This window comes from Ostrea edulis, chromosome 9 (genome assembly GCF_947568905.1).
Source record: "Ostrea edulis chromosome 9, xbOstEdul1.1, whole genome shotgun sequence".
Taxonomy (NCBI): domain Eukaryota; kingdom Metazoa; phylum Mollusca; class Bivalvia; order Ostreida; family Ostreidae; genus Ostrea; species Ostrea edulis.
In genome coordinates this window covers 11,832,223-11,851,317 of record NC_079172.1, presented here as the reverse complement: position 1 = coordinate 11,851,317, position 19,095 = coordinate 11,832,223, and the positions used below count along the sequence as shown (strand labels likewise).

At 34.7% G+C, this 19,095-nt stretch overlaps 1 protein-coding gene across 2 annotated transcripts in view; it reads left to right on the top strand.

The window, feature by feature from the left end:
• Positions 1–8,830, top strand: part of LOC125660202 (uncharacterized) — a 37,551-nt gene extending 28,721 nt beyond the window's left edge. For both annotated transcript variants that reach the window (XM_056148527.1, XM_056148528.1), the window contains one exon: positions 4,020–8,830. In XM_056148527.1, coding sequence (XP_056004502.1) covers positions 4,020–8,554 — 4,535 coding nt within the window. In that variant the 3' untranslated portion in view covers positions 8,555–8,830. The remainder of the gene's footprint in view (positions 1–4,019) is intronic.
• The last annotated feature ends 10,265 nt before the right edge of the window (positions 8,831–19,095 follow it).

Below are 19,095 nucleotides of genomic sequence, written 5' to 3'. Positions count from 1 at the left end.
ATAACCCCTACCGGCCTCCATTCTTACTGTTTGAATGTACTTGGAAGGTCAATGGTTTTAGCGCAGGGTGTGCCTGCAAGTAGATTACTGCAAAAATCAACATGACATCAGTCCATTTTTTCTATTGACTCTATACGTCTAGTTATTATTTCCCCGATGTTGTTCATGACAAAGTTTTTTCTCATCCCCCAAGTTTAGGTGGCAACAGAGAGACTAAATCAACGTACTGACCCTCAATAATTTTCTGTTTAGTGACTTGCACAACATGCATACCTATATGCATTGTTAATAGAACTTGTAGGTACAGGCAAACCCATCACCACTTGAGGATTCTATTGGAAATAATTGAAAACTCGGAGGTACTGCTGACATGGCTAAATTAGCCGGACTCGGAGATGACATCTTAAGCTCTCTTTCCTGACTCGGCATCTCTGTAGGGGGGTTGATAACGTCACCTTTGAACTTGACGACGATTTAGGCTTCGACCTCTGTGTCCTTTTCATTTTCCAAATTGATGACATACTCATACCCAATGAAAATACATGATTTATTTGCTTTCTCAATTATTGTATTCATGAATTTAGCCGATTCATGGCCTGCTATAATTAAGCTATTTAATTACAATGACGGCCATGCTAACACTCGTGACTCAACCGGCATAATGTTTCAATTGAAAATCTATTAACATATGGGTGATATTTATACAGTTCTTCATACGATTTTTAAAATTGCAATTAATTAATGAGCAAACAATTGCATTAACTCTTGGATAGAATTTCCGCCAAAATCACACATAATTTTACATGATAATTACTCCAAAGATCATTGGTCTTATTATTATTATTATCATATATATATATATATATATATATATATATATATATATATATATACATATAGCGCAAGAGGAAATAATTAAGAAGAAATTCGATGCATTAGACAAACAAGGTACGACTGGGTATTGCACTGTATTCGATAAACCCATTTAATTAGATGCAAGTAATATATTCCTGCTGCACATATCAAGATGCATTATGATCGGGAAGTGGCCTGGGGTCATCCCAACCCCCATTTTTTTATTGTTCAAATATTTTGAAAATGGTTAAGATTCCAAAGAGTGAAAATAAAATTTCTTAAACCTTATTTCACTGCTACTGGATACCACCATATGTCTTCAAAAAGATTAATTGGTTACTGCTTAAAATAAGAGGAGGTTGAGGAGTAACAAATTATGAATGACAGACGGACAAACGACAGGGTAACAACAATATACCCGAACTTTCTTTATAAAATGTGGGTATAAATACAACGTACGTGATCACCCTTTAAACAGACCTTGCAGTAATGCTCTTTGGAGTAATCATCATTTCTATTTTTATTTCGCATGGGTGGGGATTAGGGATGTCAACGAATACTCGACTATCGCTCGGTCATACCGATCATTAATCATTTTTTTTCACACTCGAGTACTCGTTTAGAATAGCTTTATCAGTAATGTTCATAAAGTCTAAACGCTTCAGTATTTCTTCGTCAGTAAAAATCATGTAAGGGTAAAGTCAAACCGGTTTTAATTGGTTCATTTGAGTTTGGATGTCGATCTGTAAGCAGGCCTCCGAAATCCAATGTTTGGACATACAAATGTACTATAAAAGATCTCAAAATGGAAAAACAGTGAAATGTGGATAATGTGAAACTGAACTTGAATATGTATAGCTGAGAATGTTTGCAACTGTGAATTAGAACTTTATCTCTCCGAAAAATTCTACAACGATGACAATCCAATTTTTCAGAATCCACATTTGATTTACACCACTTCTGACATATGTAGTCGCAAAGTACGTTTGAAGTTTCTCCTTCACAGCTGTTAATATTTTCGCGAGAGTAAAGATAGGTAGAACATTTTCTGGATCAAGCAATGTATTTTTGTAAGGGTTTTAATGAAGTTTAGGAATCCAGTATAGGTACGGTAACTCATATTCATCCGACCCATTGACTGGGATATTAAATGTGTCTAAAACTGAAGCATGGTCGAAGAATTTCATCTTTTGAAAGGGAAATTTGAGTATAAGTGTGATTACCAAAAGCGGAATAAATGCCAAGTTCGTTTAAAATACAGTTGCAATAATGAGCCTTACAAACAAAGACAGTTGTTACAAGCTTTGTCTGCTGGAACCAAAGCATCTTACTCATGTAACCTCTCTAATGCTTTAATCACATCTTGTTTACTAAACACAGAAGGATAGATGGTAAGTTGCTTTGTTTCGATGTGTCTGATGCGGGATTTATACTTTTAATCCATTCTGACAATGTATCAATTTCTTCTTTTTCATATTTAGTCCATCATCTTGCAAAATCTTCGACAGAGTTCATAACAGAAATGAAGTTCTGTTGCCAATTGAAAGACCGAGGTTCTCTGTATTTAAAACCCTTTAAGATAAGTGATTTTTATAAAGGTCCTCATTTTCAACTATATCAATATCACTAGTAATGCCATGTCCAGTTGGACTACAGTTGAAAGAAGACGAGGAACACAAACACCAAGGTGGATCAAGTATAAGATGGTCTATATCTAGGCACTGCAAAGTTTGTTGATAATTAAAAAGTGTGGATGCACTAGTATAAGTATATATATATAGGAAGTACAGGGTGTAGACTTGAACATAATAAGTTGGAATACACAACTGAATTCTTTTTTTGACAAAGAATGTTCCTTATATTGACGACATCTATTCTTTTGTTCGTAAATTTGAGCTTAAGGAACTGGTATGGTTAGGAAGGAATATCACCCATGACCCGAGCCTGTGATTGGCAACATCCATAATCATAAATTTCAGTCTATCTTCTAGTGTTGAAAATCAAAACATAGACTAGCTTTGACTTCTTCAAATAACATATGTAAACTATCAATGGAACAGAGGAAAGTTTTGTCCGAATATTATGTGGACGAGTTGTCTGTTGACGTAAGGTAAAAGTGAATCAAACGTGACATTTACATTTGAATACATTTAATTCCTCTCGGCCTCTTGTAGAACGAGCTGGCCCATAAAACTTGATATCATCCAATATGTCTCGTCATTATCTACAACATCTAAATATGTCTTGTCAAATCATTTTCCTATCAAAAGATATTTACGAAAACACGTCAAAATTTGCACAAACAATTGTGGCGCATTTCCGAGCCCAACCCAGCTTCAGCGCTTTTTGCATTGGAGAAATCGCAATATCTCACGTCATATCTATCAAATATCCCCTAAATCGGTGAAAATATTCAAATATCTTCGATTGCATGTAAGGACACTTAATAAAAGGCAAAGTGACTCTCTGAATGTCAGGAAAACGTCAATGCCTTACGTAATGTGTGACGTATTTAAAATCGAAAAACATGTATTGCGTTTAAGCAAATATATACAATTCCTGAAAATTCATGAAAATCAGTTCCCGCATATCCAAGAAATCTTGTGCACAAAAATGTTTTTAAAAATTAGAAATAGTAATAGAGGAAAAACTGGTAATAACAATAAGATCTTCTGTTGGAAACGGAAGACCTTAATAATAATGTAAGAATAAGAAACAAGGATTGGGGAACATAATAAACATTCGATTTAGAGGTTTCGAAACAAACCAACCGAATAATAGTTTTCTTGGAGGAAATCACGATTTCATCTTTGTAAAATATACGAAAATTTAGTAGTATCTCATATAAAGATATAGTGCATTTTGGTAGAGTATCATAAAGCATTTTGAAACCATTCCGTTTGTACCAAGTGATACACTAAACGTGATCAGTCTAGATCTTGTTACCAATGGTGAAAGCCTTGAAGTGACTTAGATACATCCACATTTACTCTGCTTTATGAGATGCAATTTAAACCAGACTAACCGTTGACGTAAATTAATTCGTTGGCCTTTTATGATCATACAAGCTTTGGAGTATTTGTGTATTTCTAAGAAGATTTCGAAGTCTACTCATCTTAAAATAAATACATTGCTTGCTGAAATGCTTATGCTATATTTTGCAGCACAAAGATTCATGGATTCATGGGCGACAGATGACGGATTTTTCGTTGAAACTGAATGTTATAAAAAAGCACAATCATACTTGGAAACGCATCACAAATTGATGTTAAAAGGAAGAAGTGGCGATGGCAAAACTGCAATGGCTATGCATTTGGTTTTTCACTACGTGAGGAAAAAGGATTTTCGTCTGAGTATAATTCATACCCCAGCCGAATTAACAACTGAATTGCAAAGGGGAGAAAATGTAGATCGTATCATTCTGGCGGATAACCTATTCGCCAGTTGTGAGCATGGTTTATCTTCCTGGGAAAAAAAATCCGATTATATCAAGAGAATATTTTTACCATCGAGAAATTTCAGAACGTTGTACTTTATCATGACATGTCGTTCAGATGTGCTATCGAAAGTACAAAATATGTATACTTTGGCTTTTATTGAACCAGAATGGACGGTTGATTTAACCACCATAGATAGAGCAGAAAAGAAAGCCATTTTAAAGGGAATGTTGGATCACTGTAGCGATCCACCAAAGATCCTAGATCAGGATTTGGATGACATAGCAGACAATGAGACACCGTTGATAGGTTTTCCACAATGTGCAAAGATGTTCATATTTGTAAAGAGATACAACGAAAAGGGAATCGATTTTTTCCAAAACCCTATCGATTTCCTAATGGAGATGGTTCGGAAAGAAGCAACAAAGAAACCTGCTACCAAACCTTTATTCATGCTATTACTTTTACAAGGAGAAAGAAACATCGAAGTAAACAACATTGAAGAATGTTGTCAAGTTTTCAAGGTGCATAAAATCGATGAACACTATGGCGAATTTTCGGGGAAGGAATATATTATGGTTGCAGAAAAGTTAGTAGGAAACATTCTTCGAAGAGAGAGTGGAAATTGTTTTAGATTTAGCCATGCGCTTTATAAGGAGACTGTAGAACTTTATTTCGCTGGGGAAAATCCCAAGTTTGCACTAAACTATGTTGACATCTGTGTCTTATTGGAAAAAGTTAGATTTAAAGACCGGATTGAGAATCCCAGAGGTGCCGTGATTATAGACGATACACAAAAAAGAAAACTTTTCGTGAATAGAGTACTTCATGAAATTTTGAATGGAAATGTAATGGCCATTTGTCGGTGTGGAATATTTGACGATGACGTATTCATTACGTCATTTGTAGAAAGGTTTTATGAAGTAGAGGAGGATGGAGATCTACAGAAGTCTCATTTTTCAAAGATAGCAAATTGTGAAGACAGTGTAAAAAGTGGAAACATTATGAAGTGGTTGATTGAAGAAGGAAAAGGTAAAATGAGCAGTGAGCTCTTGAAACTATTCTGGGAACGAGAAAAAAATTACCAGTCGATGGAAGAAAAGTCAAACTTACTTATCAATACTTGCAAGCATGATAGCAACATTGATTTATTAGAATTACTATTACAAAATGGAGCACAAACCAGCTTTTGTGCAGCATGCAATTCATCCAAAGAAACCAACTTTTTGTTTCATATATGTCCTTTGGAAGAAGCTGCATCAAATAAATGTGACAAATTGGTGCTGATTTTGTTGGCAGAAAAAGCAACAATACCTCATTTGTACTGGCCGTGTTGGGGATATTTACACAAAGCAGCCGAGCACAAAGTACAATCATTGTGCTGCAGTGAGTTTATTTTGACATTGATGAAGCATTCAGAATTTGATACAGATTCCAGGTCACAAAATGGCGTTGTACGCGATCATAATATCTCTCAAAACTACCTGAAATTTGGTCAAGATGTCATAAGATGTGATGCAGATGTCAATTCCTTCTTCTTAATTTGCTGCAAATTTTTACATTTGAATGACCAATGCATGGACTTCTTTAAAGATTTGAATATCAATTTTGATTTCAAAAATCAACACCAAGAAAACGCATACCACATGTTGTTTCCATGTTCAGATGATGAAGATAGAGTCCTTCAAGCAATGTTTTGTCTCCATACGGTGGAATGTGATGTAAATGCAAAGGATAGCCAAGGAAAAACACCGTTAGCCATATGCCTTTTGGAAGACAATGTTCCCCTGAATGTTGTGAATGTGCTTTTGGAAAAAGGTGCGAGTCTTACTGTGCCTGACAAAGATGGAAAGTCTCCAACCTATGGGTTGATAGCATCAAGTAAAGAAGACTCGAAAATTCTTCCTATTTTAGAAGTCATGACTAAATATTTGAAAACTGAAGATTCAGAAGTTCATAAGCTGTTACAATATACCATGAAGCGGAATATCAAAAGGAAAACATGTTTGGATTTTCTGATTACTATTTGCAAGGAAAATGAAATACTACTCTTTAAAGTTATAAGATGGGCAATACTATCTGAATATAGAGAGAAAGACATAATCCATTTGATGGAATTATTCGCAAAAGAAATTCAGTATGGTCTCGTTAGGAGAAATGAAACAATCCTAACGTTAACCCTGCAACATCGTGTCGCTGACAACGAATTGCTAAACTTTGTTATGGAGGACAAAAGTGTACTGGATGCCACGTTTGACAGAGGAGATACACTCTTAACAAAAATTGCAAAAATTACCGTTGGTATAGGTGACTCGCTTGAGTGTATAATGAGGAAATGGAATCCTTCAAAGAAATTATTAGACAAAACAAATGAGAATGGGGATACGATGCTCCACTTACTTGTTCAAAATAAAACTCGCTTGACAAAAGTCATTGAGGAGGTACTAAAAACAGGCGCAAGTATAGATAATAAAAATGAAGACGAAAGAAATGTAATACATTGTCTTCTTCTTTCTGAACACGACGATGATTATTGTAGCATCATTTTGAATATTTTCAAGAAATATTCAGAACAGTTTCCCACGACATTAGCTGCAAAAGACAAGAACCTGTATACCCCTGTCATGATTGCCTTTTTGAGAGCAAATTCTAGGTTTACATGCATAAAGCTCTTTCTCGAGAACTATTACAAAGAATCGTGCGTTACGTATGTCGACTGGCATAAGAATAATGTCGGTCATCATATTGCAACGTCAGATCTTAACGATGAAAATTCACATTGGATCCTAGAGAAAGCAGCCAAGGACATAAAGTTTGACAATTCTAATTACATTGGACAAATTCCATTACATTGTGAAATAGAGAATGAAAATTTTAGGCCCAAATCCTTGTGCTTTCTTCTTTCGAAAACAAGGTTTAGAACAGAAATTCTTGAAAAGATCGTTGAAGAAAACAAATTAAAAGCCGATATTGTACACACAATTTTGATGCAAAGCGCTAGACAAGTGTTCACCGAAAATCCGTTTTTATTCATGAGTAAATGTGATACTTTCAAAGCAGATGAAACAATAGACTCCGTGATTGAACAGTTTTGCATGCGTGGGTTTGATATCAATGAGGGGGATGGAAATCGCGATACTCCAATTTTACATGCTTGTAAGAAGAACAAGTCTTTGAAATTTATACAAGCACTGGTAAAGTTTGGCGCCTTGAAAGATGTCAGAAATTCCACAGATGAAACATGCTTGCATTTATGCATGTCATCAAATAGAGATGATGATCAGACTTTCGAGTTGGTGAAATTCCTCGTATCTACTGATATAGTCAATTCTAAAGATCACAGAAAAGAAACCCCTCTTATGAGAGCTGCTAAAAGTGATTGCCCACGAAGGAAAGCAATGAAACATCTCTTGGTTAATGGAGCTGATGCCAGCTTACAAGACATCGATCTGAATTCTGTAGTACATCATTGCATTGACTCTCCCAGAAATGATGAAGAAGTTGAACAATTACTGCAAGATATGGCAGGTTACATCGATCTCGAATCAAGCAACAGAGATGGGTTGACGCCATTGAACCTCGCCTCCAAAAACTGTAAAAGAAGTCGTATAAGAACACTGACTTGGTTGCTAAAGAATGGAGCAGATTTTCAAAGAACAGACACATTTGGTCGATCTCCATTTTACAATGCTGTTTCGTGCATGGAATCTATGAATTCCACAGTTGTTTTAGAAAGAATTTCAAGATTGGTCTTATTTGTAACATATCAGGTTCCACACAATAAATCTGATAGAAATGGTCAAACACCCATGGAGTTTGCTTCGGATAAAAATCTTTCGGATGTAATAGTTCTTCTGGAAAGAATTAGTCCATATTCAAATACTCTTTGCGACTATCTCATAGAAGCATTGGACAATTTTAATTATGACAATCAAAGAAGCATTGAGGAACAATCACTTTTTGAAGAAGGCGTTGCAAGACCATTGGTCAATAATTTACTATCAAAAGCTTGTCATCTCCTTAGGGATGTATGGTTTGATGACATTCTTAGACAAGAGATCGAAATATATGACGCGAGTGATTTTATTGAATTTTACAATGAAAGAGAGATTTCCAACCTAACAATCAAATCCGAGAAGCAAACACCTTCAGAATTGAGATATGGACAAGTGAATATAGCGAAAATTGAATCTTCAGAATCGGAAGATTATTCTTCAGTCGAAGGCCCGGAGCGATCACCGAGTCCGTTAGAAAGTTTGTAAATCTCTTTACAGCTGATTCATTCATCGAAACAATTGTTTTTCATTGAATTATTTTAAGATCATTCTAATTATCGATTATTATGTCTGTTGTAGATACACACTGCTAGTGTAACATGCAATAAAAAGACAATCTGAATATTAAGACAGTAACGTTACTGCTGATTCTTCATCTGAGAAAAATGCAATCAAGCAGGAATTTTTTTTCAGTGAATACACTCCCTTCTCCAATGATAGTAAATGTATATGAAAATTTAAAATCGCTTTTCAATTCATTATATTTACATTCACTGAATCTTTTCTCGTATATTTCTATTGAAATTGACATTGCTTTCATTTGCGATAATGAATGCACGTTTGTTGAAAACTAGTTCGATCCTGTTTTCAGTACCACTTGCCTGTGTAATCATTACCAAATATGGAGCGTCATCAAGGTCAAAAGATGCATTGGCTGTTTCGTTTAAATTAACGAATGGGTCGACCATATCATATCTTAGTACTTGCATCTAGCTTATATTTTAAACAATACACACAATGTAAAAATATAAATATAAACAATAAACTGTCTTCCTTTGTTGTTTCATCGGGTGTTGAAGGTAGTAATCATTGCAGAATTGTTTTATATAACCCGCAATGCTAGCTACCTTCATCACCCGATGAAACAACAAGGACAGCAATTTATTGTTTAAATAAAAGACAATGTTGATTTGAATGTTAGTTATTAAATGTTCGTTACACATCCTAGCTGTTTGTTTTTATGATGTTTTAAGTCCCATTCGAAATCTATTTCACTCATAAAGAAACGTACCAAGTTGTTAGTGAAGTGCCACAAAATTTGATCTATGCATGGCGCTCAAGGCCGAAAGAATGAGGATTCTTTATTGAAATGCATTCATCTGTTATGTTGTTCGATCTTGTTTAACTACGTTTGTACTGTCGCAAGAACGTGTATAATGATATGGAAAATCTTAACTATTTGTTTAACATACCAGGATAGTATTATGACATACTAGTTACTACTTCATCTTCCATTTAGCTATCATAAAAGTCTTAAGATTAACACTAATTGTGATGTGGTAAATTTTACAAATGAGTTATTTCCCTTTGTGTTGTACACTGTTTACCATTGGTAGTAATTTCCACATCTACATGTATTTTTAGTAACGGTCAACCCTGACAAGTTTGAGTGTTTTAATAATTCCATATTTTATTTAAAGTTAATTTGTCTTTTTTTTTCAAATAAATGTGAGAAGTAAAAGTATGTTTGAATTTAATGTATTTTGGTAATCTTTGACAAAATTCTAACTTAGCTTCCTGTTGTTATTTGATGTAACAGTGTATGATTTTTGCACGAAGTCGAAGTGCTACAGTGTGTGCTGTCAGAGAGGTTCTTTGTCAATTGTAAGTTTATATTTTTCATATCAATGATCACTCTGCATTGTAAATGTGTAAATAGTGAAGGGAAAGTTGTGTTATTATAACAATTATCACAATGCATTATAAATGTGTAAATAGTGAAGGGAAGATTGTGTTATAACAATTATCACTCTGCATTGTAAATGTGTAAATAGTGAAGGGAAAGTTGTTATTATAACAATTATCACAATGCATTATAAATGTGTAAATAGTGAAGGGAAAGTTGTGTTATTATAACAATTATCACAATGCATTATAAATGTGTAAATAGTGAAGGGAAAGTTGTGTTATTAAGTCCGTTTAAAGTTTAGGTTTAGAATGAGAAGTGTAGACTATGCTTTTGAATACTTATTTGTTTGTAAAAGTTTCCCGCGCTATACTGGTCATTTAGCAGTGTAACTACAACATTTAAATTTATTGTATCAGAAATATGTTTAAACCCTATATTTAAAACCGTGCTTAATGCTTTTATTGTGGTTGCATGGGTAATTTAATTTTTGTTAGGATGTATGTATGTGTGACCCTTTATCTGTATATAGTGAGAATTTGATTTTCACATTTTGCCCATTTTGGGGAAAGTTTTATACTACATGTACAGCATATCTCTTACACATTTATGATCAATTATAAAGTTAATTACAATGGAATATGAATTGTGAGACTAGTATGAGTATAATGATCTTTATTATGTGAAGATTTATAAAGGTCAGCCACATGTATTATTAATTCCATGGTTTTCAGTTGACCTAATTTGGTTTATATGTGGTCAGTAGATTCAATATGGGGCGAGAGCGAAGAAGTTCTCGTCCCATATGGAATTTACTGACCACGTATAAACCATATTAGGTCAACTACAAATCATGTCTTACGAATATATCTTACCGACTGCCTATTTCAAATAGTATAAATGCATGAGATATAAAATCTGCTTGAGCATGAGCAATCATGTAGGATGCAATGTGATCTGAAACAAATGACGTCACACACAAGTGACGTGAAAAACTCCGTTGCTTACGTATTTGCGTTCAGTGTTACGCCTAGTGTCCGCATTGAGTTTTAACAGTTGGAAAGTTTCTTCGGCTGTGTTACTGAGCAGTCAGCTACTTTGAAACTTAAGTAAGGGTGACAAAGGAAATAAATCGTCCTTTAACCGTGTATATAAAAGCTAATGACTTCTGATAACGGTGTGCGGTATATACGTGGTCTTCACGTGATCATTTTAAACCAATGATAATGCTACATTTGCAGGAGGTAAGGTATATCTTGATTCTGTATGTTATTTATTTTTAATGATTATTCGTATTAGATGTGAATTTCATATTTGTAACTAAAAAAATTTTCTCATTATTTTCATTTCACGACATGTAGCCATTATTACCACATATGACATATACAATGTACCTACATAAGCTTTTTATGATTAAATAAATTGTTTGAAAAACTGTACAAATCTGGTTATCATATGATTAAAGGAAAGGAAAGTACTATCTGAAGTGTTCAAACTCAATAAATCGATTATGCTATCGCAGATCCTACCATACTTTTATGAAAGATAGTTATAACTTTACTTTGGTCGATAGGATCCGGATTTTGAACCACACATGCAATTATGTCTTATACACACCAATCTTGCATTTCATGCCAACCTCCGTGTTTCTTCCAGATGCCGAATATGACCTATATTTTCCGTAAGATTGACGAGAATAAAGTCTTCAAAAGCTAAAGTAAAACAGTTCATCTGATTCTTTCAATGTAATTAATAGTACACCTGATAATATGTAACACTAATTCAAACACATTGGTTGCTGTAGTCAAGAGGATTCGAGTCAATCTGTATCAAGTGTTAGATGTTTGTTATAACTCATTGGCTGCTACATTTGTGTCTCAGTAAAATGTTTTACCGGTAAACAATCATGATAAGAAGTACAGCTAACAAGCTGTAGGTGTTGGCGAAATGAGGAACCTTCACTGCAACAACCTTGAACGCCGTGCATACCCTAAAATAGTATTTTAGCTCACCTGCGCTGAAAGCTCAAGTGAGTTTTTTTTTTATCACATTTTGCCTGTCCATCCGTACGGCGGCGTAGAAAGGCCATGTAAAAATATATACATTATTCGTTCGGACGAATTAGCAATTCGTTCTGACGAATTAGCTATTTGTTCTGACAAAATAGAAATTCGTTCGGACGAATTAGCAATTTGTTCGAACGAAATAGAAATAACTTATTCGTCCGAACGATTAGCTAATTCGTCCGAACAAATGGGTAATTCGTCCGAACGAATTACTAATGCGTCCGAACGAATATATTTTTTATTTGGCCTTTTTTACGCTGCTGTACATCCGTAAACGTTTAACATTTTTATCCTCTCCAGAACTACGGGGCCAATTTGAATCAAACTTTGTATAAATCGTCTATAGGCAAAAGGAATTTATATTTGTTTATATGAAGGGACATGGCCCCTTCAAAGGAGAGATAATTACAAAATGGAAGAAATGGGGTGAGATAATATTCAAGTAAAATATAATCAATAGAACCACTGGTCCGGAAAGGTTGACATATACATGAAATCTTCCTGTCGCAATGCGGATTCAAGTTTGTTAAAATATGCCCTCGGGAGTAGGATAGGGCCACGATAGGGGATCAAAGTTTTACGTGCGAATATATAGGGAAGATCTTTAACAATATCCTCAAGAAAAACAGGATCAGAAAAAAACTTACCTTTCAATTCAGTGCGATTAAACCGGGAGTAAGACAGTCTAGCGAAATTCTTAGACACTTGGAGGTGTAAAAACATCTTTTTCTTCGAATGAACGGCATTGGAACGAAACGAAACCCTACAGATATTGAAAGTAAGGCATATGTGAACGATTCATCGAGTCAGGCCGTTTGAGAAACGTCTACAATAACCCAAACCCTAATTTACCTCAAAAAGAGTGTCCTACCCTTCCCTTTTTATACATGCACATACTATATATTTACATTAACTTCCAGTGCCCGTGGTTTAAAACTATTTTTAAAGTGAAAATTGATTTTAAAAAAATGAATTTCTTTCTGTAATTTTCTTTGCCGAATTTCAATTATAACATAGTAAAAACAACAACAACAAAAAAAAAAAAAAAAAAAACAACAAAAAAACCCAAAAAACAAGTACACACAGGAAATATTTATTCACACTTTATCAGCAATAGAAACAAACGGCCCATGGGCCACATCACTCACTTCAGTTACCTAGGCCGAACATATTTAAAGATTTTCCTTATATATTCATATGTAAAATTTTGATCCCTAGTGTGGCCCCAACCTACCTCCAAGGGCCATGATTTTTACAAAATTGAATCTGCATTATGTCAGGAAGCTTTCATGTAAATGTAAAATTATTTGGCCAAATGGTTCTTGAGGAGATTTTGAGATTTTCCCTATATTTTGTATGGAAAACTTTGATCCCTTAATGTGGCCCCACCCTTCCTCTGGAGGAATAATTTTCACAAGCTCGAATCTGCACTACGTCAAGAAGCTTTCATGTAAATATAAGCCTTTCTGGCCCAGTGATTTTTAAAGAATTCCCCCATATATTTGTATATAAAACTTGGGATTCCCTATTGTGGCCCAACCCTACCCCTGGGGGCTATAATTTTAAGAAACTTGAATCTGCACTATGACAGGAAGTGTATGTAAATGTAAACTTTTCTGGTCCAGTTGTTCTTAAAAGAAGATTTTTAAAAGATTTTCCCTATTTATTCCCATGTAAAACTTTAAACCCCTATTGTGGCCCCAACCTATCTCCGGGGCCATGATTTGAACAAACTTGAATCTGCACTATCTCGGGAAGCTTTCATGTAAAATTGAACTTTAATGTCCCAGTGGATCTTGAGAAGAAGATTTTACCTATATATTCGCATGTAAATCTTCTACACCTATTGTGACCCCATTCTACCCCGGGGGCCATGGTTAAGAAATTGAATCTGCACTAGGTCAGGAAGCTTTCAAATGATACCATAACAAATTATATGTTTGTTTCCCCTCGCCTTGACCGGATCCCCCCCCCCCGTCAAAATATTATTTCCCCCAAAGAAATCCGATTTTTTTTTTTTTTTTACTTCCCAGGAGGAAAAGCGTTTATTTTTAGCGGTTTTGAAATTACCGGTAGTGTTATTAGAAGTCTCTGGGTTTATTGATCAATTCAGTAGATGAATCAAGATTAGAAATCTGGGCGACAAGATCGCATTGTCTACACCATTACGGGGTTCCTAAAGAGCCCCCCCCCCCTTCCCAGAAGAAAGTAAAAGAAAGAAAATAAAGCTGGGGAACCAAGATGACTCTCTCCAAATTAGACACTGTTGGTATGTTGCTAAGCGAATCCTTGCGCGGTGCTAGCAATATCTATTGATCAGTATTTGTTTACGAAATAAAATTTAAAATGTTTGCATCTTTTAGTGTTGAAAATTCAATTACATGTATAAGGAATAAATTTATTTTTAAAAAAAAATATTTTATACGATATGAATTACTGTGGGGCAGTTTACGCTTTTAATACATGTGCTAAGTTTGATTCTATTTCCAGTTTTTTGTTTACACCCAAATTTTTTTGCTCTAGTCAAACTATATATTTGTAATAAATATGCAAAGTTTGATTTTATAGATTTTATTTGTTAGAGATTTTCAAGGAAGGTTAATATCCCGATATTCATACAGTAAAACTTATACGGTACCAATTTTGATGCACCAAATGCGCATTTCGACAAATAATGTCTCTTCAGTGATGCTCAAGCCAAAAAGTTTGAAATCCGAAATAACAATGAAGTTTTAGAGCTATTATAGGGAAAAATAGTGTGCCAAAAAAGTGGAGTCAAATTCGTCTAAGGATAAGAGCTATGCGTGAGGGAGATAATCCTTAATTTCGAAATGAATTTCTAAATTTTATAACAGCAATTCAATATACATCCGTATTTTCAAGCTAGTAACGAAGTACTAAGCTACTGGGTTGTAGAGACCCTCGGGGACTAACAGTCCACCAGCAGAGGCCTCGACCCAGGGGTCATAATGTAAAACTTATACGGTACCAATTTTGATGCACCAGATGCGCATTTCGACAAATAATGTCTCTTCAGTGATGCTCAAGCCGAAAAGTTTGAAATCCGAAATAACAATGAAGTTTTAGAGGTATTATTGGGGAAAACAGTGTGCCAAAAAAGTGGAGTCAAATTCGTCTAAGGATAAGAGCTATGAGTGAGGGAGATAATCCTTAATTTCGAAATGAATTTCTAAATTTTATAACAGCAATTAAATATACATCCGTATATACATTAGGCTAATATCCTGATATTCATATAGACAGTATACACTACATGTATTACACTTGTTATATGATCAAGTTGCATGTCAAGTTGTCTTCCTAATTAAATCTATTTGGGACAAATGTGTATATACTTATAATAAATTATCCACTTGCATTTAATATGCGACAAGTCTACTCTAAGTCTTGGACAGTAGCACTTGAAAGCAAAAGTATTCATGATTAAATACATCCAATTTGATAAAAGCATATTTATATTTTGAATTATTCTTATACTTTTTATGAAGGGGCATACAATGATATCTTATTTCAAAAGTACAAGTATACATATAATATTATAAATACATATCTAATAATATCTATAGATATTCCTATACATAATTCTGTTCCTTTGTTAGCTGACCTGTTTCTAGATTCATATGAAGCAGAATTTATTCAAAACCTTCTACGTGAGATGAAAACATATGTTACTTCAATTCGACATTTAGATATACATGTATTAACAATGATAGCTTTCATTCATATGTCGATTCGATCTATCCCTGTGAGCTCGAAATGAAAGACACCACAGAGTCGTCCACTTCTGCTTCATACTTAGATATTTTATTGAAATAGACATTAACGGCAAACTGACAACTCAACTGTATGACAAACGGGATGATTTCAGCTTCTCCATCGTCAACGTCCCATATTTATGTAGCAATATTCCATTATCACCTGCATATGGTCTTTATATCTCTCAAATGATTCGATACACAATTCTGCGTATGGTCAGTTTTTAAATCGAGGTAAGCTACTGACAAACAAGTTGATGGTACAGGGGTTTCAACAGAACCAGACTCTAAATACTGCAACTTTTCCCACTCCGAGGAAGAAACAATGGGTCATATGTTATGGGAGTGTTATTGTTTACAACTATTTCTGGTAGAATTTGAACAACTTTTAGAAAATAAGACTGAGCGACAGATAGCAATTACAAAGCAATCCTTTATTTTAGCTTGTATTGAAAACAATAGCGATATACAAAACACTATCATTTTATGGCTGAAGTATTATGTTTATACTGCAAGATGCACCGAGAAACATTTTAACTTGTCATCTGCAATATCACAAATGAGAGGATTTTTTTTTATGAAACACATCTCATATAAGAATGGTGAAAAGGAATTAAAGTTCGATACTCAATGGAACTTGTCATTTACTTAAAATATGCCCATATTTCTCTCTCCTCTACACATAACAATACCTATACATGGTTTGAGTGTACTCATGTGCTTTATTATGAGTACAAAAACCAATAAAAATATTAGAAGGGGGTGGGGGTGGGCTCCAGCATCTTTTGAAAACGATCTTCAAGGACTACTTAATATTCTCAATGAGGAACCAGCATCTTTTTAAGTGAACCTGAAAAATATAAATTTGCTGCATAATAAACTTAAAAGACCTACTGAAACTAAATAGTGTGGTCCGAATCTAATATTCGTGTTTATATTACGAGATTTGATAAATTAAACACGATAAGTTAGAGGTTTATGGAGGTCATCCATTATTTCCCTCATGCATTTGTGCTCTGACGTAGATGAGACACACTACTGTAATTGACTGGGTCACTGTTATACAGCAGAAGTTTACGATTCATATAGGAATTGAAGGGTAAAGGTTTTGGGGCAAAATTAAGAAAAAGAAGAAAACACTCTTACAAAATATCTCCAGCTCCTCCAACTTCTGAATCGGTCCTTCGGAAGAGACCGCAAATACCGAGGTCCCGTGTCACAGCAGGTGTGGCACGATAAAGACCCCTTCCTGCTCATTGGCCATAAGCGCCAAGCAGTCCTAAATTTTGCAGCCTTTCACCGGCAGTGGTGACGTCTCCATATGAGTGAAATATTCTCGAGAGGGACATTAACCAATATTCAATCAATCCAACTTCTGAACTTACTCAGAAGCACTGTTATATTTCAAGATTCCAAATCAATTAATTTTGTTAGATTTTAAAATATTTGAAGATAATTAAGGTGACGTGTCAGTATTGCAATATAGGCATGTAATTCATATGATTTGTAGTAATTGATGTACATTGACCAGATATATTTTGCAGATGCAATTTACATTATTCACTTCAGTGGCAGATTTAATTTAAGGGGGCAGGGGCGGCGCAGTCACAACAAATGAGAGTAAAACTACTCTGATCCCCCCAAAGAGGCTGACCGCGTCTGACCTAGTTTATAAACTGTTTGTTTTGTTTTTGTACATGTATTTGATTACTTTCACATGGTATGAATTACGTTTTTTGGGTTACATTTAACAAATGTCCCATAGGAGTAACAAATTATTTTCACAGCCTTCTTGCATTACACTCATTAATATGCAATATTTAGCTCTTATCAAAATGATATCTTCATATTGAACTGAACTCTTTGAAACACCATGATGGCTTAGACAAAAAAAAAAAATTACTCCCACAGGACAAATGGAATTTTAATCAGTCAGCCTGATCAAATTATCTTTGCACATCTAACTGAAATCCTTGAAACACCTTGACTTAGATCATTATCCCCGCGAGACAATTCCTTTCTATGTTGAGCTTGTTAAATCTGCAAATTTTGTAGTGCAACACTGCACGTGTCCATTGCATTTGACTTATCAATATCTCTTGCATTGTTCAAATAAGTACAAAAATATTTAAAAACATTTTCTATTACTTGTATTTAGATACACTCATAAATTATTTCTTAACTGGACAGCTGCAATATTTAATGTTGGAAACACATTCATGTTGTATAACTACAATTTTAGGGTGTGTGTGGGGTGGATGTGGCGTTTCTTGATGTATTAATTACCGAATAGTTACTGCATTTAACCTATACATATGTAGGGACTACATGTACCTCCCTTTTAAAACAGTTTCTTTTAAAATACAGTACTTGCCATTTCAAAGTTTTAATGACCCACTTCAAGCTGCAATTTACATTTCTCTATATAGATGCACAAATTGACAGTTTGTGGATTCTCAAGACTCAAATCTACAAGAGCCCATAAATGGGCTATGCCATGTCATCTTAATTAAAGGTCACAGTGACCTCGATTCAGGGCACGACACACCTTCTTCCCAAGTTGCATTAACCGTTTGATGAACACTTCCTGTGTACATTGTATATCAAAAGTATACACGACACCCATATCTTTTGGCCAGGTAAATAACAATGGCCATAGATAAGCTCTGCCCACATCCAATGATCCGTGAAGAAACCGTACGGTATTATGTGTGACCCACCATCTAATCAAGATGCATCATCCAGCAAGGTTTGACGATTCCAGGCCTGGGGGTTATAAAAGTTTTTGAGCATGTTTTCATACTCAAACCCAGAGCTCTAAATGTACTCATACTCAACAATGAAGGTTATAAAACTTATAAAATCATTTTCATACTAAGAGTACATGCTCAAGATTTTCAAGTATGTTTCGAAGCTTGCTCAAAATTGTACTCAAAAGAAACATTGCCGAGTTTGAGTGCGGTAAAAGTTTTATAACCTCCAGGCCTGGCAGGCATCATAGCAGGACAGACGAACGGACATGATGATCACCACAATATGTACACCCTGTCTTAGAGGGGCATATAAAAAGCAGCTGTCTATGATGTCAAAAAGCCTTGTCTTTATGTTGACATGAGTTTTGGTAGTGTACAGCATTGAAAACTCATGCTTTGATGCTGTTAATTTGGGAAAACTTTCGCGACATTAAATTTACAAAAGCTTTCTGGAATTTTTTAAAATCCAAATCCACATCTGATTTACACCATGCACACTTTGATGGTTTAAGCTGGTGTACAAAAT